The sequence below is a fragment of the Harpia harpyja genome, chromosome Z, assembly GCF_026419915.1.
Source record: "Harpia harpyja isolate bHarHar1 chromosome Z, bHarHar1 primary haplotype, whole genome shotgun sequence".
Taxonomy (NCBI): Eukaryota; Metazoa; Chordata; class Aves; order Accipitriformes; family Accipitridae; genus Harpia; species Harpia harpyja.
Window position 1 is genome coordinate 55306770 of NC_068969.1, and position 24496 is coordinate 55331265.

General features: G+C 41.8%; 2 protein-coding genes across 15 annotated transcripts in view; one reads left to right on the forward strand and one right to left on the reverse strand.

The window, feature by feature from the left end:
- Window positions 1-5720, reverse strand: part of PPIP5K2 (diphosphoinositol pentakisphosphate kinase 2) — a 51580-nt gene extending 45860 nt beyond the window's left edge. For 10 of the 11 annotated variants that reach the window (XR_008233409.1, XM_052776397.1, XM_052776396.1 and 7 more), the window contains exon 1: window positions 5629-5720. The gene's annotated coding sequence lies outside the window, so the exon portion shown is untranslated. Of the gene's footprint in view, window positions 1-4966; window positions 4984-5628 lie in introns of those variants that run through there. The other variant, XM_052776389.1, reaches the window with a different exon arrangement.
- An 82-nt stretch (window positions 5721-5802) lies between these two features.
- On the forward strand, window positions 5803-24258 carry GIN1 (gypsy retrotransposon integrase 1). 4 transcript variants are annotated; one of them, XR_008233869.1, is made up of 9 exons: window positions 5814-5933; window positions 9448-9588; window positions 10488-10681; window positions 11794-12099; window positions 12657-12845; window positions 12942-13109; window positions 13577-13865; window positions 17017-18079; window positions 20583-24258. XR_008233869.1 is itself a non-coding variant. In XM_052779060.1 (8 exons), exons 2-8 carry the CDS (start codon window positions 9450-9452, stop codon window positions 17313-17315), a joined length of 1584 nt encoding a protein of 527 aa, XP_052635020.1. In that variant the 5' UTR covers window positions 5803-5933; window positions 9443-9449; the 3' UTR covers window positions 17316-24258. The 4 variants fall into 4 exon arrangements, 3 of the variants coding, with proteins under 3 accessions (XP_052635020.1, XP_052635019.1, XP_052635021.1); XM_052779060.1 differs by having other exon boundaries at window positions 5803-5933; window positions 9443-9588; window positions 17017-24258; XM_052779059.1 differs by having other exon boundaries at window positions 17017-24258.
- The last annotated feature ends 238 nt before the right edge of the window (window positions 24259-24496 follow it).

A 24496-nucleotide genomic window follows, 5' to 3' on the forward strand; every position in this document is an offset into this window, starting at 1 on the left:
GACCATAAAGATTAGCATGCCAGTAACTGTCAGCAACAAATCAGCTCAACTTAATAGCAGTGGTCTGAACAGTCATGTAAAAGGGGCTCAAAGTTTTAACAGCCATGTTCTGAATACTAATAAAAACATATACAACTCCTGTATAAGCACAAGCATTTCACCAGGTTTTCTTCTGTGTTGCTACAGCTATCAAAAGAACAAATATACACTGCCTCTACAGCACTCTGATGGAAACTAATGGAACAAAACTAGAGTAAAAATGCTTCTTATCTGTTACCTCAAGGAAAAAAAACCCCACATCATACATTAAATAGCTATAAAATATTTCTAAATCACGAACCACTCAGGGAGACAACTTTTAGAAATGCCATTCTAACAAAACAACTACAAAACACTTTGTGACATTTACATTGTGAAATTTAGCAAACAGGTAACTGTACAAGAAGCGTAAGTGGTGTTCATCTGTTACATGATTCTGCACATATATATACCTAACAATAACAAAACAACCCACTCCCCTGCACCCTCCCTCTATATTGCTCCTTTTAAAGTTTCAGTTCTTACTGCTGTAGGTATATTCAAACTGCATCTGTTACCAGCTTCCTCCAATAAAAATTAAGTAGTTAAAACCCAAATGATTTTAATAGCAATTTTTCAGGTAGTCTCAATGAGATGACAAAAAGCTTTCACATTCTTCCTGCTAGAACCGCTATACCTAACATTTTCATTAACAGTACATTTAACAGCAAAAAAGTTTGCCTCACTCCTGCTGAGGCATTTTACCTGTTTTAAAATTCCAATTCTGCAACATGATTTACGGTGTAACAAACCACCAAAGACAGCCAGTTTGTTGGGTTGCTGGTGGAGCAGAAAGTATGGGGAGGGGGCAAGGGTGAAGCAAAGGGGAGACAGGAAGAAGAAAGAACCAGCAGAGTCTCAACTCTGAGAGAGCCGACAGCAGCAACTGCAATCCCAAGTGCTCTGCATGAATGTGTAACACCTTTCCACAGACAATTCAAGGAAACTTGGTAATACTTTGGATTTAAATGTGAGACTCTAGAACTACTAACAGGGCTTGTGCTCAAGAATAGCATTTCCTCAGGTGTGACAGATGACCAGGAAGAGAAAGGAGACAGGACAGGCAGAAAGGGGGAAAGGATGTGCACAGAAAAGCTGCTGAAGACAATACTTGTGAGCAAACCATACACGACTTGTTTATTGCTGTACCTCACAGAGCAAAAGATACATATCCTCTGCAATTTACTTAAATAGTCAATGTTTACTGTGTCATGTAGTCAGTAATACAAAACATTAATATTTACACACAGCTGTTGTTCTGTTCTACCATACATCCTGCGAGGTGGTAAGTAGCAGCTGTCAGCCCATTACTGAGATGGACTAAATCTAACAAAAATGTAGAGCAGCTCTATCCCAATACCCCTCAACCACAAAGAATATTACAGTTTTAGCCTGATAATACTTTGTGCACAACAACAACAAAAAACCAAAACCCAAACCAAACCAAAGGAAACAATAATCACAGAAAATACAAAGGGATATAAAGGTTTCCAGTAATTACTGGAATTTACAAGGTCCAGTGGTACAACAGGCTGATTAAGAAACATGAAACTGAGAAAAGCCTTTAGCTCTCCTCATCAAATACAAACTTCAACAACAGCCTTAAGAAGTTTATCACCATATTCTGTAACTCAGCTCTGCTCAATAACAGGAGGCAAGGAATTGTGCTGATGTACAGCAGAACAGACAAGAAATCGGCTAAAAAAGGTAGCAAAGGAAAAAGTTGCAATTATAAAGGCTACACTACACAGCATTACAGGAACTGTCACCCACTACGATCCTGCATTAAACTAACTCTAGTTTTCACAATACACTTAACAACTTCCCCCATCATAAGTAACCTACACAAGCTTTTCCAAAGTTCCTTTTTCATTCTGTAAGTATTTTCACAGAAAACCAGATGCAAGATTTAGTCTGCCTTTCCCCCCCAAATCAAGATAGGTAATCTGCAAAGTATCAGAAGAAGACAGAGCACATTCCCCTCTCCACTGGCAGGCAGTGAGGCATGAGCCAAAAGCAGTAGGCATCCATATAGGGATTGAATAAAATAAAAACAACCCTTCTTTCCCCCTCTACTCCATTCAAAAGCAGCTGACTTGATCTGCTCCAGCCAGGAGGCTGCAACCCACTCACTCTCCTCCCAGACTCTTCCAGGACTCCACCACAACTTGCTCCACTGCACTCCAGCACAGAGACAGCTGCGCCTTTACTACCTTACTCTTCCCACACCAAGAACGCTGCACCATTTTGTCCCACCTAGACTCCGAGTCCAGTGTGTCACCACTACGAGCTCTACCTGCTAGTCCTAATCTCCTCCATTACAGACAATGAAGTAGGGCAGTCTCCAAAATCTGTCAGGAAGTGATGACATGACAAGAACTTCCCAAAAGAGAAGATGAAAAGCAGCCTTTATTTGTTGCTTTTAGCCATTCACTTGGTTGTGCCTACAAGCCAAGCACAGCTCTCAGACTGTCAGATGAAGAGCCATAATCTATGCTAAATGACAACTGTGAACATGCTAAGTACTTTCTGTTTGCAGGAACACTGCAAATATTTTGTACGGTGTTCCAAAAGCATTACGGTGTAGTATTTTATGCATTACTGCACCAGAAAAATTATAGTAGCTCCCATCCCAAAACAGACTCACCTTTCAGTTTTGCTCTGCTGAGACCTGAAGAAACATTCTGAAGAATGAAGAGGAGCCGTAAGGTAAGTGCTTGTATTGGGTTTACGTGGCAAGGCTTTGCTAGCTAGGCTAGCCAACTAACTGCAGCTGCCTAAATCTTCTCCCATGGACCTGAATTATTTTCCAAGAACTATGTCACCCAAATGTTTGTGCCTAATGTAAGACTTCAATCTGATCCTCCATATTACAGTAGCTTAGTCCAGGGGACTAAAAACTCAAGAGTTGTACTGTGCCATGTGCAAAGCCGAACCAGCTTTGCAGTGAGGAAAAACATGCCTTTTAGGTTGTTGATGAATTAAATTTCTAGTCTTAAAGCACAACTGTTATAGTTTTCAAACAGTAATTACTTGGCTGATTTCCCCACGTCTGGTTTCTTTCCTAGTAATTATACAGTTAGTTAAGTAAAATATTTCCACTCATTTAGAATTACCAAACTTAAATAACTTCTCAATGCTTCTTTCCCTTACAAAATTCTTTGCTCACAGGACTTATCTTTCTCTAATATCTCACCAGCAGAAATGTGACTTTTCAGCACATGTAATGACATCTGCTAAAACTCTTGAGTTTTAGCCCCAAACACTGCACTATCACAGGGCATCTTCCAACCCTTTAGCAGTCATAGAGTATAAACTGCAAAATGAACCATTAGCATTATTCAACAGAAGTGTCAGAACAACCTTAAAAGTCTAGAAAAACCCTGTCTGGTAAGTGTCACTGTCTTCCCTTCAAGATAGAAAGGCAGTGTTTTTTTTAAACTGGCAAACACTACTATAAACTGACACCTGGCATGTGTTACAAGTGTCTCCTGCACAGCCACGGAACAGATAACCTTCACATTCATTAACCTCCAAGTTCCTTTCTAAATCAAACCTTGTCAAACACATCACATAAAGACATCTTTATTTGTGGCAAGCTTGAATGTTTTAAGAAAGGCTGGTTTCCAAAGTTTTAGAGATCCCACTCAAAGATGTCAAAACAGCTTCTCCAAATTCTCACAAAGAACTTGTTACTTCAGCTTTGTAGAGATGAGAAAGTTTTTGCACAGATGAGAAAGTTTTTGCAAAAAATTCTGTACCAAAGTTCATTAGGCTCAGCTTCTGGAAGCCTGATCTGTTCTAACCACAACTACTATAAGGACGAAACTCTCTTCCACAGAGGGAATCAATCAAGGCAAGCCAACAAGTATAAAAACTCATATTTCTCACATTTGAACCATAAAAGAGGCATATTACATCAGCCAAATCCTTACACCAACACCAGTTCTACATAGCCTGAATAGTTTTGTTATTGGTTGAATCAAAACTTGTGCACCAAAACAAAGGAAGATTCTATGGGAATTTTGATACCCTAGACAAAAAAAAAAGTTTGGCTTGCTACTAGAGTAGAAAAATGATGCAGAAGGGATGCGGAAAAAATGGAAACTTAGCAGCTTAAATAGATGAAGGTAAACAACACTTGGAAAGAAAGATGCAACATACTGCAGAAATACTGTAACAAACAACTGTGAAGAGCAGCGTTTCAGCTTAGGCCAGTAGATAGGAGTGGTTTGGATGAGAAAGGAAACCACTTATTTCACTGTGGTTGTGATACTGATCTGCCCCAGTCTTCCCGCTTGCGTGGTGAGAGTGGCTAAATATGAAAGCAACTACTACAGGGCAACAATAAAAGTGCCAGAAACCCCACATATTCAAAGCTTACCTGTAGTCAGTGAAGTCCCTGGCTTCAGGAGAACACCACTAGAACAAAGAGCAGGCCACTCTACCTACACATCTGGCCCACCTCAGCTCCCCACAGGTTATTTTCTGGTTACTACGTAACCGATTCTCAGCTCTGGGACTGCGGCTGCTTTTCTTCCCCAGCTTGATTACACTGTAGATAGCAATCTTCCTCGTCTCAACTAATTTTGCACTGAATTTATCATCAGCTTTTGGGAGGTTAAACGAGTGCCCCAAATGCAGTGGATTAAGAAGTGTCTTATCACCCCCCAAGCCCCCGTTTAGGAGCACTGCCTTTCACCCCATGTACTTCTTTGTAGTAAGAATGTGTCACCTGCCTTTCAGAGAGCATAGCGGGCTGCAAACTCACGTCACTGCTATTTCAGTAAAACCGTTTCCGAGATCAGAATAAGCCACAAAATGAGGCAGAAAGCTAGATGTGCTTACTGGCCGTGCCCACCATGTTTTACCGGTGGTTGCAGCTTACCGAGCAGCATGATTTAGGTCTGCGCAGAAGACAAAAGAGAACGAGAAAGGGTTTGCCCGCCCGGCCGTCAGGCGCTGGAGCCGGCCAAGCGACTCCCACCCACCACAGGAGGAAGGTGCCGCCTGGCCCGACTCCGCTTCTCACGGGAGCTCCCGCTCGCCGCGGAGCCGGCCAGCGCCGCGGCCGCCGCAGGCACCCCGCCTGCCGCCCTTCCGCCGCGCCGAGCCCCGCGGCGCCGCTGGCACCCCCCGAGGAGCCCAGGCGACAGGCGGCAGCGCGGATGCCCCCGGCGCCGCCCCGCCGCCCGCTACCAGGGCGGGAATGGGCGCCGGGTCCTCGCGCTGGGGCACGGGGGCGGGAGCGCCGGGTGCGCGGGACAGCGGCAACCGCCGCCGCCCCCCGGGCCGCTGCCCGGGGCGGGGCGACGCACGGCACGGCACGGCACGGCACGGCACGGCACGGCACGGCACGGCACGGCACGGCACGGCACGGCACGGCACGGCACCCCCCGCCGCAATCCGCCGCCGCCGTCCCCCATCTAGCAGGGGAGCGCGGCCGGCGGGGCCGATCCTGCCGCCACCCTCCCCATCCCCCGGTGCGGCTGGGGGATGGCGGAGGGGAAGGGGGAGGCCCCGATCGGCACCGGGGAGAAATCGCCTCACCTGCGCGTGGCCCCGCCGCACGTGGCGCCGCCTGCGCCCTTGCGTCCCATTGAGGAGGAGGAGGAGGAGGAGGAGAAGGAGGAGGAGGAGGAGGAGGAGGCGGCACCGCCTGCCGCCGCGCGAGCCGCCCCGCCCCGCCCCCCCGCGGCGGCCCACCCCCCCCTCCTTCCCTCCCACCACTTCCGGGAGCGCCACATAAGTCTCGGGGCGCAAGGGCCGCCATTGCGGTTAGCCGGCTGGGGAGAGGTCGAGCCAGCGGGCTGTGGCCCCTGGGACAGGCCGTGTCGGTACCTCTGCTGCATCAGGTGCGTTCCCGGGGGCCCGGCGGCTCTTCCGCGGCGCCCGACGTTCCAGCGACCTCGCCGCGGAGCCGAGAGGAGGGGGGTGGGGATCGGCGGCGGGGAGGGGGGGAAGGAAAAAGATCGCGTTGACGTTTCTTGGCGCATGCGTGAGGCTTGCCGCGCCGCGTGGCCGCGGCTCGGGACTACCGCTCCCAGCGTGCCGTGCGGGGTAGGGGTACGGCGGTCGGCCGCTCCGGGCCGTCCCGTTGCATGCTGGGGGCCGTAGTCTTGGCGGCGGGCGGGACCAGGGCGGCCGCCGGACCGGAGGATGCTGAGGGCGGGCGGGCCTCCTTCCCCGGGGGATACGCTTCTGGGAGGTACGGCTGACGCACCTGCCCGCGCGGCTCCACTGGCCCCGGCCCTCTGCCTGTCTTGCGGGGGCCAGGCCTGCTCGCTTCGCCTGTCCGCGTGTGGTGGTCGCAGTAAACGATGAAGGGGTGTTTGCGAGGCGGCGGTCAGGTCTTAAGGCAGTGGTTTAATTTACTCGCCCGCGCCTCTGAGGCAGCACTGTTGTCATCTGTAGTGCAGCTTCCACCCAGACCGAGGCCTGTGTGTGGTCTCATGGTGCCAACGGCCTGTTAGGTGGTGTCAAGCTTGAAGGCAGCGATACCCAAGAAATGAGGGTGTTCTGAAATGGCAGGGGTCTCTGTCAAAAATGGCTCAGGCTTGCAAAAGGACATAGGCGAGTGTGCCTGTCTTATTTACAGGAAGCACTTCGGTTAGAACATAGAGGTGTATTCAGGGCGCCATGGGGAATTCCTCTTTCTGGTAGGAGTTGCAGATAGAGGTAGGGGAAGTAATCAAAAGCTGGACTTAAAAAACAGTTTTGCAGTTAGGATTGTGATGGGGGGACAGTAAAAAGTAAGATAGGTAAGTGTTAGCAGGTATGACTGCTTTGGCTAAGACGCTAAAGCAAAAAGAGCCCTGGTTATATGGAAGTTTCATTCTCTTTGCCGAAATACTTTCCTTGACTGTCAAGCAGTGTATTCTTTTCCAGCTTCCAAGTATTAAGAATCGATTAGTCATTGTAAAAGTCTTTGATTTTTACAGACTACCAGATACATTATGACTATTTATAGCAACAGCATATGAATTATCTGGAGTAATATGGTTTATTTGAAATAATAAAACCAGAAGATTTTGTAACTTGTTATTTTCAGTTTGTTTTTTTTTTTTTAAAGATTAGGCCAAACAAACTATATTATGAGTAGCGACATAGGAAACTAAATATCCAGGAAAGAGGCTCATTTAATGTTGTCCTCTTAGGCAGCAATCCAGCAGACTGTTGAAGCGCTTAACAGTTTGCTGGATCAGGATCCTACTAAATATATTAAATGTATACGGATACTACATAATGCAGTCTTTCTTCATTGGCTTATGTAGGTTCTTCCAAACCTTTGCAGTAGAAACTGCCATTGCAGGAATGAGGATAGAATTTCTCTTTAGCTAAGTATAAGCTGTGGTCCTGCTCAGATGTATCTTACTGCTGTGCAACTTCATTTTGTTAGAATTGATAAGCATGTACTACATGAAGAATGTTCACTGTTTCAGGCAAGAGTTTCATCAGCAAAAGTACTGGAAGAATAAAGATTGTTCTGGAATGTCTTTTCTTGTCATGTGTAAAAGTCTGTGTTGAGCCAAACTGGTCCATCATCCCAGTGGTTAAGTGATAAATCATACCTGGCTAGTTTTGACTTCCAGCCATGCTTGGGTAACTGCAGCGCTGGCCTTCAGAAGAGCCTTGAATGAAGCTTAAATGCATGCCCCTGGCAGTTAGGATATTTTAATTGCCCTTCACCAGTACTCTATTTACTGTCAGAAATGCTAGTTTATTCACTTCTTTAAAACAGAAACACAAATTTTTGTTGTGATGGCCTCACCTTCCTTTCTGCTGTTAGTTATTCAGTTTACCAACTCAGTGGGTGCTTTGGCTTGTGCTATCAGATGTAAATTTATAGGAAACTGCTGTGCCAGCCAAGATCGCTAGAAACACTACTCTGTTCTGGCTCCACTTCTTCCTCGCAGACAGGATTGTAGTGGTGAAAAGTTTATCTGTACTAGTTCTCTCAGGTATGAGAATTTTACTTTAAACCAGTAACGTCATATGGCAAGAGACTTGGCTGTTTTTGGAAGCCAGCTCTAGGTTGTGCAAAATTAAGTATTCAGTGGGGCAACAGTCTTGTCACTATTTGAATGTGAATTTCCTGGCATGCATTTGACATTGATAACACAGCAATGTTTAGCCCAGCTGTATATGTAGAATATTATATTCTATAAATAATGTACAGCATTTTATTTTCTGGGAGGAATGGGGTGAATAAAAGCAGGCATAATCACTCTTTACCTCCTTCCCACCCTCAGTATAGTAAAGGTAGGTGAGAATCTATAAATTGAAAAATACACATCCTGACTCACACATTTGGCTTTCAAATAGCATCACCGTATAATGAGATAGCATGAATTCCAGAATGACTGGGTACTGTCACTTCCCCATAATTACATGCCACTTAGCAGATGTGGTAGAGAAACTGATTACTCTCTTTAGAAGACTATGTGTTGTCACATTGTCTAGTCTTTGGACACTGGCAGGTTAAGGAAGAAATTTGCTTAATGATGTGGATAACCAGCATTCATTAAAAAAGTATGACATGGCAGACCCCAAGCCCGATCCTGCCCTTGTAGACATCAATTAGAGCAGGATCAAACTGCTGTTCCAGCTACATCTTCATTGCTGCTGGAACAGATCTGGGAAAAAAAATAATCACTGCAATCACATAGATCCTGCATGAATATTATTTCTGCCTGTGAATATTTCTGCTTGTCATTAATTGCTAATTATTTTGATGCTATTTTTGCTAGACCCAAACTTTTCCTGTACCAATGACGCATTTTACTAATGATATTTTAGTTTATTAATGTGAACAGAGAAGTCAGCCTGTGTCAGGGAATGAATTGCTACCTTACATGCAGAGTCTGGTTTGGGACTTCAGAATCTAATTGTCAGATGAATTAATGAACAAAATAAACTTCTGTCAGTTTCTGTCTGAGTTGTTGTTTTTTCCTATTTGTCTGTGTTTTTTTTTTCCATCTAGGGTGGCTCTTTGGACACATCTGATCTCTAGCACACCTGCATTTGAGAGCTATCCAAATGTTTAATAATGAGAAGAGCAATTTCTTTCTGGTCTCATTTTTACCCCCTGTCCAATGAATATAGTGGAAGTCCCCACTACTTGAAAGTTTTAAAATACAGGTTGACAAAACCAACTTTGCATAGAACAAAGTGTGTCAAGCAGTGTTCCTTATTGCTTAAGTTGATAGCATGGGGCTATCAAGAGTAGTGCAGTAGATGGTGTAACATTCTCTGAGGTGCTACATTATCAGGATACCTCTGAACTATGAAGAAACCAGTAAAAACTGAAGATGTGCTTCTCTGACAGTTACTCCATCTAACAAATACTGTGCATTTTGTTCAGGTTAGCAATGGTCCGTAGTGGAAAAAATGGTGGGCTCCACCTGAAGCAGATTGCATACTACAAGCGAACAGGGGAGTATCATCCCACAACATTATCAAGTGAAAGAAGTGGAATCAGGAGAGCAGCCAAAAAATTTGTTTTCAAAGGTAAAAATATTCTCTGAAACTGCTCTGAAAATAGATTTTTGGGTGAAGATCTGCTGATGCAAATAAAAGAAAGTGGGATCTTGCTCTGCAGCATACTGTGATTTTAATATACATTCTCTAAGAAACAAATACTCCGCTTAACCCTTGTTAATATATAACAGGATGTTTACAGATATGCAAACTCAGTCTGTTTTAGTCCTTTCCAGGAGGGATTTATATATCTATCTCAAAGCCAAACCTTGTTCTAGATACTGCAGAAATGCATAGCCATTGCAATCCATAATTCAAAGAACTACAGAAAGGGAAATCCAGATCTGCAGATGTAGACAAGGAATGCTTGGACCCGTCTGGAGAATGCTGTGTGTGGCTGGGCAGAAGTGCACGGATGGCTTTACCATCTGTCCCCACAGAGCCTCCCAGCCCTTCCCAGCTTTATTGCGTCCCTGTGAGGAGGTATATGAGCCTTTGTAGTGTGCTGTGCTCTCTTAATCCCATCAAACCTGCCAAGTCTATGTATAGTGGAGGCAGGGAGGAGTTAAAGCTGTGAATTGCAATGTCAGGTTGCTGGCAGGCAGACAGTAAGTCTAATAACTCGTCCTACCTCCCCTTCCCACCCCTGGCATTAAGTTGTGTTTCAGTCAGGCTTCCTGTGGGAACATTGTTTGTATTCTGACTTGCCTTTGTAAGGCCTCATGTCCAGATTAATAAATAGACATAGGTGAACAATTGGCTCTTTGGAGGAAATAATTAATGTATTTGTAAACAAAAAGCTACATTTACACAGAATTGAATTGAAGTTGATTTAATAAATTCTGTACCAAATCGTGCCTAGTAGTTCAGTAAACTAAACAAAAGACAAAGCACTTGCATATAATTTGCTGGTACTTTTCTTCTTTCAGAAAATAAATTGTTCTATGTTGGAAAAGACAGAAAACAAATGCGCCTGGTAATTGTTTCAGATGAAGAGAAGAAAAAGGTGCTTCAGAAATGCCACGAAAATGCTGCTGGTACTCATCATGGCATATCAAGGACGCTGACTTTAGTGGAATCTAATTACTACTGGACCTCTGTAACAAATGATGTCAAACAGTGGGTATGGTCTCATAGCTGCAGGATGTTTTTTTAATGGAGTCTGTTACAAACGTTTTGTAATCATATGACTTTGATACAGCAAGCACCTGTAGTGCTTCATGATGAGGAAACGTAAGCTTACAATCAAACTGTAAAGGTCTTCTTGGCAAAGCATAGTGTTTCCTTTTTTTTCTTTTACTGCTGACCATGTGGCTTGCATATTGCTGTATGTTACCCAGTGGTGGGGAGCCATGCTGCCTTTAAGTATGCAGGGCACATCTGGTCTTTGAAAGAGATTTCTTTTACAAGGAGTCTTAGATATCTTTGTTAGGATGCAGTGTACCATCCCAAGGATACGTGGCCAGAGTGGCTGCTGGCAGCTAAGAATATGAAAATGGTACCTCTGCCTTACAATTAGGTGTGTTCAGGAAATAGTTAAACAAATCACGGCTTGGGAAAGTTTCTTCTCCTTCACCCAAAGATACATGGACATGATCCCTAGGCAGAATGTTATCCTGGAGGAAACTGTATGTAAATGTCCTTTATGGCCAAATTACTGTTGCTATCAGCTTGCTGCATCACCTGAATACGTTGGGTTCATGTGCAACTGTAACATGAACTGAAAATGACTCTTTGCTTTCAATTCAGACTTGGACAAAGGGGCTCTGTTCTGTAGATAAAGCTGATCCACGTTAGGCGTGGAAGATTATGTATACTGCCAATGTTTTTGTGCCACAGCATACACAGTAGAACCAAAAGGGGAATGACTGGACTTTCTTTCAATCCCAGCTGCTTCATACTTCTTTCAGTATTTACAGATGGTAACGGATATTAACATTTATGCTGTGGACTTGAAAGAGCACAGTGCTTCCAGGATGGGGAGAGTTCAGCTATGAATTCCTGCAAATGTCCTTCTCCCAGCCTTCACCGTGTTTGGTTTTGTTCTGGTTGTATGCTGCGACTGAAAAATCTAAGGGTAAAGAATTATAAGAAAGATGATAAAATGAATTTGTTTCACATTGCTTGGTCTGACCTAACTTATAGAGGAATAGTAGAGATATATGATCCTGCTGATTGTCTTAAACCTTCACCATTGCTTTTTACTGATGGTATCTTCCCTGATTTTTGCACTAGGTGTATGCTTGCCAGCATTGCCAAGTGGCAAAGAACACAATCACCACAGTACCCAAAACACACCCTATCAAAGCAGAGGACCCATGGACAGCAGTCACTATAGACCTAATGGGACCTTTTAATGTTACCAACAGAAGTCACAAGTACATCATAATTATGACAGATTTGTTTACAAGATGGACTGTTATCCTGCCCCTGCATGACACTTCAGCAGCTGAAATTGCTAAGGCAATCATAAATGTGTTTTTCTTATATGGGCCACCTCAAAAAATGCCTATTGATCAAGGGAAGGAGCTTGTTTATCAGGTAAGTATTTACATGGCTGGTAAAAAGAAGTTAGCACCTACAGAAAATGACATACCAATTATTTGCAATTGTAACATTATGCAACGTTTCCCAGGGTTTTGTTCTTTGGATAAAGAACACAGCAAAATGATTTCCTGGCAGTCATAACACAGGTTTTGTCGCTCAACTGAACTGGCACAAGCTTTCACACTCCAACATGCTGTATTTCTTTCATCCATATTGTCCAGTATTGCAGATAGCTAAGGGTATTTTTGACATTAGCCTATAGTGATTATGAAGAACTTTTGACTTTGGTCCTCTCAGAGATGATGAAATCGTGAGACTATCATATGGAGGAAATGACACATTGAGTTAGTGGCAGAAATGTGTTTAGAAACCATCAATTACTGACTCTTTTAAGCTGTACTGATTCCATCAGCTTTCACTTTCAACCCTGGACTGTTTGGTGGAAATGTGTATGTAAGACTTTTGCTCAGTCACCATCGTATCAACAAAAGAGATGAACTGTGGTACAGAAGAGGGAAACCTTCAGTAATTGTGTTCTTTTTCTTTTGAAGATAAATGAAGAACTGTTTGCACTCTTTGGAATGAAACAAATTGTATTGTCTTATCCTCAGACAGATGATGTAAATGAAACAACATGCAAGACAATCAAAGCTTTCCTTAACAAATACTGCACTGACCATCCAGATGATTGGGATGAACATTTGTCTGCTATTGCCTATACTTTCAATTTGACAAATTTGGTATGTGAAGGTTCTTCCTTTTTTGATTGAAGTCCCCCAAAATATCTGCAAAGCTGTATGCTAAATTTGCTTGCTTTTTGCTCCCCATTTAAATAGGAGCCAGATCAAAACACCCCATATTTCCAAATGTTTAATCGTAACCCACATGTTGTTGAGCCAATGAATATATGTGTGGAAGGAGAATACAGTATGTTTGCCAAAATATTTGAAGCAACTAAAAAAGCCAGTCAAGCACTGGAAGAAGAGAAAACCTCAGATTGCCAGGTAAAAGTCATATATTCAAATATTACTAGTAAGAAGACTGAAGATTAAAAAAAAAAAGGAAAAGCTTGAAGTATAAAGTATAACTGATCTTTTACAGCAATGTGGGGGTTTGTGTGGTTTTTGGGGGTGGTTGTTTTTTTTTTTTTCCCCTTCACCTGTGATCCCTAGATTCCAGTGTAATGATTCTCACATGTATTTGGAGGGCGTAACCCTAAGAGACCTATTGCCAAGAGATTCATATCTGACTTAGAGGGCTGCATATCTATGGAAGCTGAAAACCATTGCCTATGGACTATTGATTTCTGAAGATAAAATCAATTTCTTCAGAAATCTCCAGCCCTACATATTGTGAATTACACACATCCAAACCCACTTAATGTTATGCTTCTGCATTATTAACCAGTGTTATGAAAACATATGATTACTTTTGGAAAAAGAAAATGTAATTCATATGTCTCTTTCTACAGGTGGAGAAAAACACATCAGATGAACAAAAAATCAGAAACAAAATCACTGTCAAAAGGAAGCCAAAGCAATTAAATACCCTTCGACTTAAAGTTGGTCATGAAGTCCTCAGGCAAAGAAAAAACTGGTGGAAAGATGGTCGTTTCCAGTCGGAATGGGTTGGTCCTTGTATTATAGATTATATCACAGATAATGGCTGTGCAATATTAAGAGATGCCACAGGATCCAGGCTGAAAAGACCCATCAAGATGTCTCACCTCAAGCCATACATAAGAGGGTCCAATGAAAAAGGTTTGTATATGTGTGTGTGTATTTTATATACATAAAAAATTTTGGTTTTTTAACTTTTCTGTCACGTCTTGGTGTTAGGTTAGGTTATCAGAATGAACAAGTATTCACTCACCAGCATGAATTAAACTAACACTGGGGAATAATTTAATAGTTGCAGTTTTCAGTAAGGAGAACAGTGAGTGTGAGTGGCTTCAAACCTATGCAGAGCATGGAACAGAGCTAATGAATCATGTTTAAAGTCTGTTTAAAAATAGCTTTCATTAAAATTGCTTCTAATTTGTGGTTTGGCCCTGTTCATGCTGGCTGGTGAAAACATGCTAGAAGTACGATCAGGCTGAACTGTATTCAAAAAGCATTTTCTGACTGTGTTTCTGTTTTGATGTAGACAGGATTCACATTTATTTTGCTTGTGCAATAGAATCATGGAATCTCCTTTTTCTTTTTTTTTCTTTTTTTTTTTTTTTGCTTAGTCTGACTAGTGCAGATGGTACATGTTAAACTTTTTTTTTTTTATTAACAACAAAAGAGTGTCCTCTAAAGCCTTAAATTAGAAGGACTACATCAGAGAACTGATTTTCTGGAGAGTTTATTTTAAATTGTGCTACTGAAGAAGTAAATGTGTTTCTCTCACCAGAGCAAATAAAATTGTCATGCTCTACAGTAGGACTGCTAGAAATTCCCAAAGACTTGGGTAATCAACTGCCACTCTTGCTCTTACACATTCAGTGTGTCCTTTTGCAATGCTGCTGTGTTAATCAAACAGTGGCAGCTGGTTCTTTTCTGTTGTTGCTGCCTTCAAGTCACCACAGGCATTTTAAGGAAAATGAATACTCAGTGTTTAGAAGACTTCTGTCACAGAACAAGCTGCTTTTTGGTTCAGGATTCTTGAAAAGTAGAACAATTCCCACCCTATTGGCATTTGTGGCAAAGCTTTGGTTCTTGAAAATGCATAAACTGCATTGAGATGGTAGTTTCTTCCATCACCTCTTAAAGCTGAGGGATTTGCAAAGCTGAAACTAATTCTGGAATTTCATGTGAGAAGCTGGTATTTATGCCAGTTGTCAGTTACAGATTTCATAACCAAGATCCCGATTTCATGTCACGTCTCCAGGACGCTACTTATACTGTTGAACAATCACTCTGTGGCTTGCAGTTCCTCATTAAATTGCTGATCCATAAGGAGGAAGTCACATGCATGTCAAGCTTGCAGATAATCTCCAGCTATTATAATGACTGTGGTCAAATGTGTCACGGTGTAAGTAGTTAAATGTAGTTGTCTTTGTAGGATCAGAGCTTAATATGTTTACCACTAAATACTGCAGAAGCAGTACGTAAGCATAGTTTCTTCCCTTTCCCAGGAAGTGACTAAAGATTTGTTGTCTGGCACAGGCAAAAAATTCAATGGATTATGAATACTTACAAATCTTAAAATTATAGACTGATATTCATACATATTTATATTGTGTAGAGAGGTAAACCAGGCTTTGCCAGAATAATTGCCAGCCTTTATCAAACAGCCTAACAGCCATCAAGAAAAAGTATTTTTTCTGTTGGATAAGAGCAATGAAACTGGGCAGTGAATGACATGGTGAATGACACCTTTTTAATCCATAAAGAAACACATGTATCTTTGTAACAAAGGACTTCTCTTTATTAGCAGGGGTGGACTTTTTTTATCTGCAACTTATTTATTATTCCTACTGCTGTGGTGTAAGTCTGGTGGCTGTCCCACCAGACTGGTGGCATAACCTTGGATGGGAACAAAGCATTTGCAGCGTTCTCTCTGAAATAAATGTGGAAAAAGTACATCTTTCATGAGGATATTTGTGGCCTTGCCTACCAACTTTGTAAGTGTTATTAAGCATTTTGCTTACCTTGCTCCAAAAATCTGAAGTGTATCTTGTGTGTATCACACTTTAGATGTGTGAGTTTGGGAGCTTTAAAGAGGAAGGCAAAGCCTGGAAATGGAGCACTCATTTTTTTTATGTGAGGAAAAAATCTTTTGCAGGTAAGAATGGACGATCAGAAGCAAGGTATTTTTTCATAACCTTTTGTAACACTCTTGGTCTAAGGATAAATCCTGGGTCAGTGCATTGATAGAGCCCTTGGTACCGGCATCACAGATTCGCAGTCTGGGTGTAGCTGGGTTGCTTGCTACCGGGGTGTCTTTACAGCCAGGTGGAGGTTCCAGGACACCTTATGGATACATACATTTATGTGTCTGAAGCAATGTTTTGTTTTCCTTGTTTGAGTGTAGTTTGGTTTAAGTATTAAACTCAAGAGAATGCCTCTGATTCCAGTGCTCAAATGATTCAGGAGTGCAAACAGGCAGATTTAGGTCACATCTGTTGAGAAACATGGCCAGAACAGTGCAGTTTGACCTCCACAGTAGCTCCCACAAAGGTCCCTCTTTGGACTTACACCTCACAAAGGAATTTGCAGCCCCCTATGTAGACATAATTATCTGTTGAAGACCGCTTCTGATTTAACAGAACGCTTAATTTCACACTAGGGTCCTCATGTAAGCAGGAAGATAGGCCCCAACCTCATCTTCCAAAACAGAAGTATTAACACCATGTTGACAGTTACACTTCTAATTTGTGTGGTCAGACTGTTTTCATTTTATTTGAACTCATCTGGAAAAGTCAAACACTGTAACCATGTATTGGATAGAAGAAAAGCTCAATAGTACTATACAGTAGCAATCACCATTATTGTCTTTAAATTCTATAAAACTGTTGTAGTTCTCTTTTTACTTCTTAAAAAACCCTGTTGTGTTGCGTTAAGATTTCCCAGCAGAGCTTGGAGCAGCCACGTTTCTTTGTGTGTGTACACAAAATGGAAGAATCTGCGTGTCCATTCATTTAAGGTATTAGTTCAGTACATGACTGTGACAGACATCAAGATAGTCATTGACCTAGCAAAGAAAAACTCTTAATGTGGAGCATTGCAAGCATTATTTTGTGGTTGTAATGAGATGCAGCCAAATATTTGATGCTCAGTGAAATTAGGCAATTCACCTTATCAGGCTGCTGTCACTGAAACATTCTTGTCCTCTTATGGAAATCGTTTTGCAAAGTAAGTTAGCACCTCACTAACATTTTAAGTATGGCTTGTGGGATCTGATTTAATGGCTACTTTTCTTTTACAGGCAGCCATTACTTTTTACAAGGTGCCGTAGTTGTTGACCATGACTATATTGGCTTATCGGAAAGATCCTGGAATCCAAGCCAACAAGACTCTGTTGCTGAAGAGGAAATAAATGCCTACACAAGAGATGTCGTGTCTGCTGTACAAATGGCACCTGCAGCCTGCAAAGACCAAGAATCAACAGATGGTAAACATCAGTCTGAGCTGACAGAAGAGCGTTGCATTCAATCAAACACTGCAAAGCCAGAGCAATGGCCTTCACCTTGTTGGACACTTCAGACCAAGATAGAGGATACTTAAGCATATTCTCATGACACATTTCATTGCCAAACAGTTTGGAACGTCTGTGGCAGACTGAAAAAAATGTAATAGCTCCAAATTCCTTAGCCAAATCCACTTTACTACTTTATGAATATAAAAGTACTGCAGGTGTCCACTGGTTAATTTTTATGGGCATTAAGAAGGAATTGCTCTGCTACCAGAAACATAGGCACAACCTAGTAAAAGCACATGTTCTACTACTGTATGACTTTAAGAACATTGTAGGTGTCCAGTGGTTAATTTATGTGGGCGTTAAGAAGCACTCACTCAGTGACCAACAGTACAGGCACAACCTAGTAAAAGCACATGTTCTCATCATGCATTTGAATTTCAGATTTTGTTAGTAGAATGGCAGTGTGGCTGTACCTTACTGTTACCCACTCAGGACACAATGCATCATTTCAATGTAATGACCTTTTCATTAATCCTTAGATGACTCATTCCTAATGTGCAGAGATACTGTGGGATGAATATAATCTAAGCAACTTGCTGTAAGTTTTGCCTCCACTGTAGAGAAGCTCACATCCTCCTTTTCCTGTTATAAAACAGTTTTCTTTCTGAGAAGCTGCAAACTGACTTTTACAGCTTTCAATTTCTAGTCTAACCCACAGCTCTAAGATCTCACAAAACAGTAAAGCTGCCAAAACTAAGTATATGTAATGTTCTGCACATGAAACAAGGAGACCTTCAGCTGCTGCCTGCTCATCAAAACTCTGCTAGGGAGAGCAATTTTAATTTCTCAGGTGTGTCAAGATCTTAAGAGCTTTCAGCATTCATTTGTGCTTTCTTCACAATCTTCTCATGTGGTTACCAGAGCCAGTACAGGTTTGGAGATTTCCATTGACAGTGGTCTAGGAAAGATGAAGCACTGGTATTACTTATTCTCTGAACTTCTTGAGTAAGTTGTTACTGGCCTGGACTTACTGCTGAGAAGACTATATTTCAGAGTCAGCTGAACAGGAATTATTTCATGTGCAAAACTGGTGAGTGCAAGTCACTTCTTTTTACAGGGGACTGACATGAAGAGGAAGAAAACTAGCAGAAAACTGAATTTAGAAGAATTTAGACATTCTTTCTGATATTGTGGAAGATTTGCTTATCTTGCTCTTGAATGTGTGCTTTTCCTCTCATCTCTGCTGCTGAATGTCGTGTGACTTGTAGCACAGGTGAAGGAAAGTACTATTTATTAGCTCTTTCAGTTAATCTTAGGTAACAAGATGTGGTCTGCAAGGCCGATGAGGTACATAACTCGTACAGAAATTCATACATAATGTACAGAGTGTCTTTGATATCGTGGGCTGCAGCTGTGTAAGAAGAAAGCTCAGCACTATGACAGGATCCTATCTTAAAATTCAAATGAAAAATACTTAAAGTATTTTGTGTCTTCTGAAAGTCCAGTCCTACAAATATACTTTTCCTCCACTGAGACTGTTTCAGAAAGAGGGTACTGGGAGGCAGTTGGGGATGCTGGCTTAACAGGCTCCTTCCTCCTCTATGCCAGCTCCATGGAACACTTGAAGATGAACAAGCTTTGCGTTGGCATTGACAAACATGCACAAGCTGAGAAGCCCATTTTTCTGTTAGCTGCTGTTACCCCCCCAAGCCATGCTGTCCCCTAGAACAGCTGACCTTTACACTCGTCAGTCTAGTGCAGTCAAGAAGTAAAGAAAGTGGGCTTGGTGAAACACATTTGTCTTGTTTAAAAAAAAAAGCTAGGAAATCCTGTTAAAGTAGTTACAGCAGAAAAAACCCCACATGTAAATAGTAATTGTGAACAGTGGCCTGCCTTTGATTTAATTGTTTTCCTCCAATGATGAGCACTGTGGTCATACTGTATTTTTTTCCCTGGAATAGTAGTTTAAGGACAATAATCTGTTTGGGTGCTGTGTGCCATGGGCACTGGAGGTTCGTGTCATGATAATGATGTGGCAGCCTAAATTGTTCCTATGTTAATCCTTAACAGAGGGTCAGGCTCTTTAAGCTAACCCCTCCTACTCCGTATGTACCTTTGTTTCTTTCACTATGATTATTGACTAAAGTGACAACTTCTGCTAGGATGGATTTGTTATATTGTTAGATAGATGGCATGTGTGCACGCATGAAATTATATATATAATGTGTGCAAAAAAACCCCAAACTAGTGTCAGGGATAAAATCGGAGAATAAGGGAGCTCTCTGCAAAATTCCTTTCTGCTTTGTTAGGTGCAAAAGAAAAGCAGTTCCTCTTTTTTTTTTTTCCTTTTTTTTTTTTTTTTTTTTTTCACGTCAACTGATCAGCCGTTTATTTGTGCACAGTACAGCAGAGCTGTTTTCTGGGGAAGCTCTGGGGCAATGCAAGTGCTGTGTTCTCGTTATAGCTACATTGGTGAGAAAGGAAATCCTATAGTGACAGAGGAATAGGAAAACCAGGAAACATTTAACATACATACTGTGTAATGCTGATCATTCAGGCTTCCTAGTAATTTTGATTTCTATTAACAAGCAGGCATTAGTGCCTCTTCACTGCACCTAAATGGGGCCTTCTCTGCATGTGGGAGGTTCATTGAAATAAAATACAGGGGTTTCAAACTAATGATGTGAAAAACAATCAATGGAAACTGTGAAGAAAAAAAAAACCACCAGGAAACCTGAGACACTGGAAGCAGCACGCTGTGCTTGGGGAAGCTCAGAGAAACCCCTTGCACCCTTGCCATAGGAAAGCGTTGTTCAGTGTATGCTTGTGACCGCCGTGAGTTGTGACCTGCTACCTTTGCTTTGTATTTTAACCAACTTGGATAAATACACGAATGTCCATCTGTACTCTGTTTCACTGGCACACAGGTTTGATGTATGATAGGACAATAGCAAAAGACTATTTCATAACAGAATTCTTAGAAATTCTTTCTAATAGCGTTTGTGCCCCCTCCTGGCAAATTGTTTAGAGGTGAGGAACAGAAGGGAGTACAGCATGAAAGAAAAAGTGCCAATTTCCTCATACCTCCCAGCACAGAACTATGAACATTTATGCTTTGGGTTTCCTAGTAGTGCTACCTACCAGCTCACAGTTTGATGAAAAACACTATAAAAAACATCTGCTAGTGAAAAGACTCAGTACAAATACTCAGAGTGTTGTACTGTGGAATAAAAACCTTACATCTCTTGTTCAAATACTTTCTGAACTTTTGTATAGCATTTGCCCATTCTGTGTTAAGGTGTTTTTGCTTTCCAGCTACAGCCGTTTTAAAATTTTTTCCTTCTTCTCCCTAGAACTGAATATTCCCAGCTGGAAGGCACCAATGAGTCATGATTTGCTTTTCACAGCTAGCAGTTAACAAATCTTCTGGAAATACTACATTTGAGAACGAGATAAGTGTCCTTCACTCATTTGCTTGGGTGCAACATCCATATCAATGGCCTTTTGCAGCAGACATCATTACTCTAATGACCTAGCATCAAAATCTTTGCATAGTAACCTTCTTAGTATTTTCAAAATATGTAATGGAATATTTTGGGGGGCTTGGAATGGAGTGGATGCTTTCAGTTAACTTACTGGACTAGCTAAAAATAAAACATCAGCTCTAGAGTCTCACCAAGTGGTGGAAACTCAGCAAGGCACATCAGCAGCTGTCATCGTCTGTTCGCCTCAAGAGTATGCTGCCCATCTGTGAATTCAACAGAAGGAAATGCCATGTTAGCAGTCACCAAGACCAGACACTGTTTTAAATTAGAAGGCTAAATTTGACACAAATGAACAGGATTTAGCAGTGACTTCGGGAAGTGGTATTACACTCTTCTACACATAGTAGAAGATCTGCTGGCCTACTGTTTAAATCTTGGTAATCAAACTATGTAGACATTTGGAATCAAAAGCAGCACACAAAAAGCTTTAATTTGAAAGGGAGGGCTCTTCCGGATAGAAGTAACCAGACAGTAGCTTCATTTTAAAACACTTGATTCAGGAACTATTAATCCTGAGAGACCATTCCCCAGTCAGTTTTCCTTTACTTTGACACAGACCACATTTGCAAATGCAAGCGCACTCAGGTTGCTTGATCTGCTTACTTGTTTGTCCCATTGTAGTAGGCATTGCTGCAGGCTCTGAGGATAGGTTCATGCATTTATCTTCCCACAGGGCTCCTGGCTGCAGTCATGTACAGTCCATCTTACCCTGGCACTACGCAAAGTGTTACGGTGATGAAAGCATCTGCGGGAACCTTGCTGCACTGGTAGCAGGAATAGGTATGCTAATAAACAAGACAGGTTGTAGGAAGTGCAGCATTCCCAGTCTGCCAGGCAGTGCTGCCCTGCTACAGATTGCTAGTGCAATGGTCCACAGGTCACTTGGGTACAACTTTCCATAATTTACCAGCCGTTACTCGCATTGTCCTTTTCTAGGTGCTTGACAAGAATCTTTGAGCTTTCATCAGCAGAGCTGGGGTATTCCAAGCTGCAGGTGGTGTCAAGCAGGAGTGCCTTGAATGTGTAAAGTGATACCTAAGTAAGTGGGCTAAAAGGGAATAAATAAGATTTCACAAATTCAGTACTTAAAGTTAGTTGATGTTTTACGACAATTGATGCCTTTCAGCTCTCCATGCCTCGCTTCTGCCTTAGTAGAAAGTGAATAGCACCATGTCAGTTACCAGGCATACTGAAAAAAATACTCATTACTCTTCACAAAGCTGGCAGGCATAGTGATGAAAGCCCCAATAGAAAAGTCCACAAGAAAATGACTTCTATATTTTGTGCAGAATTTAAGTGATATGCAGTAAATAATACATGGGGTTCCCCACCAGACTGATTTTGAATGTTTATCTAGTCAGAGACATCATCCATCACTCCCACAGCTCAAAGACCTAGGAAAAGGAGAGCAGTCTGAGTAGGAACAGGACAGGATTTAGTGCATGGTTACGGTATTATACTGACAAACTGAATTTTTTAGGTTCTTAACTTTTGTATGTTTGACTCTGCAGATGTTAGGGATTTATTTCGGAACATACACTTGAGCCCTGATGTTCTCTGCCTCCCTGCTGACAGAGGCGTGGGCTGGCAGCCTGTCCCCGCAGGAGCGTGCCCCGCACACCTAGCGCGTACTCTGCCACTGCTGCACTGTGAATACGCGGTGCTTGTAGAAACTGCTTCCCAGTGGTTTGTTTCTGAGTCCTTCTTTCCCAAACTATGTTCTCAGCAAAATTGTCATCTGGTTACAGCAAAAACTGTAACCCGATGATAATTATGGAAGCATAAATATACTTCTGAGAGCAATGTGACCTGCATTGTGTGAAGGCTGCATGATTGACCATTCACCTAAGTTAGTTACAGTACAAAAATAATCTGCTTGTGCGTTAGGTAGTTTATACCATAACTGCCAGCTGTGGTAAGCATTCAGTACAGCTTTGCATCTTTGTAAGAACTGGGCAGCCTTCAGTACTTGTCAAACCTTGGTTGCTGTGAGCAGGATCTCAAGTGCCTGGAAAAAAGGCTATCCCTCCTGTTCCTTACATGTGGCACAGTGCGTGATCTGGGACCCAACTCAAGGAAACATGGCAGAATTGTGGGATTCAGTCCTTTTTAATGCAAGTAATTTTCTTGAGCTGCAGTTTTAGGATGTACCATGCCTGAAGAAAGCAGTAACAAACATGGAGGGGAGGGTATCAAAGCATTGACAAATGCAGTGGCCAGGGCAGGGTTCTGCTCCTAACAGCTACGTGGTAAGTAGCACCAACTTTAACCTGTTACGGCTGGCTATGTGGCTTGCCTTATACCCATTCTGAAAAGTCTTAAATTCTAATTAAAAAAAGAGTAGAAGATTTAGGTTTCTCATACATTTTAGTTTGAAAAATAAAAGGAGTTGGTAATTAATAATAATTTCCCTAGTTTGCTAAACTGTTACCACTGACTATTTGCTAGAAACAAATTGCTCCACTGGATCTTTAAAATGGTACTTTTGGCACAGTTCCTAGAAAAAAAAAAGCCTCTACATTATCTGTGTCTTTTTTTAAAAGTTGTACAATGAAATCAGACAGAGCTTCATTTGCAGGATGTTGTGCTTCACATGCAACTAATTAATAAGAAACACTAGTGGAAAGGAGCTAAAGAAAGGAGCAGTTCAGCAAATGTGCCTTCACGATCTGTAGTATTTAGAAAATTCTAGTGCAGCTTCCAAGTTGACTCCCCCTCCCTTCTACCTCTGCAAACATGTGTGTAGCAAAGCCAGATGGATGCTGCTTTAGGTTTTCCAACCACCATGTCCAGAAACAGCAAGCAGTTTGCAGGTTTTGCTTGCATAAGTAGCTGCCACTGGAAATTTAAAATCCCCCTCTACACCATTAGCTCCCCTCTTTTCTTCTGCCAGTAATGGTTAGCTATACAGATTAATCTAAATTTTTCACAGGTATTGGAGGGGAGTTTGAAGAGCAGTTATAGTGTAAATTTTGCTAACATTTTGATAATTCACAATGGAGAAAAATATTTTCACATTTAAGAATTAAAAAAAAAACACATAAAGGGAAATCAGGGTGCTAAAACTCTAGGGTTTACTAGTATCTATTTTACATAGAAAATACTGTGGCCTAATTTCAGCTCTTAATTTTAATTGACCTGGACATTTGGTTCTTTTTTTTTTTTTTTGTAGCACATGAATCCACACAAACTGTGCACTATATCATAACACAGTCTTACAGATTTAAAAGTATGTCCTAATGTGCAATTAAATAATAAAGTTGCTTTTGCATTGCTCAGCAGTGATCTGCTCCCCACAACTTGTATTGCTAATACATATGTAGTCTTTCAAACAAGTTCCCACAAGTGTGTTTGAGTGGCAAGATAGAAGTCCCTTCTCTGTACCATGACCCACACTTAATCCTAATCCTCTGTAGCATGACAGACATTACTGACCTAAAATTTCTGATAAAACATAAATAAATCTGGCTTCGGCAAGCAAGAAGCTGTTGCAATTTAGTGCATTGATCTATAAATCCTCATTAACTACTACAGTGTACTGCTTTATTAGAAAACTCTATTTCATCAAGATGCCTCCCAAGAAATCAATTTACACCTAATGATACTTGTGGTGAGGACACCTGCTTAATTGGGGTGGTAGTTTCATTTAATTGGGACACCTTCAGGTGACTTGGGTGACAACCTGCACATTACAGTTCAGTGTATCATCCTCCTCATGGCAG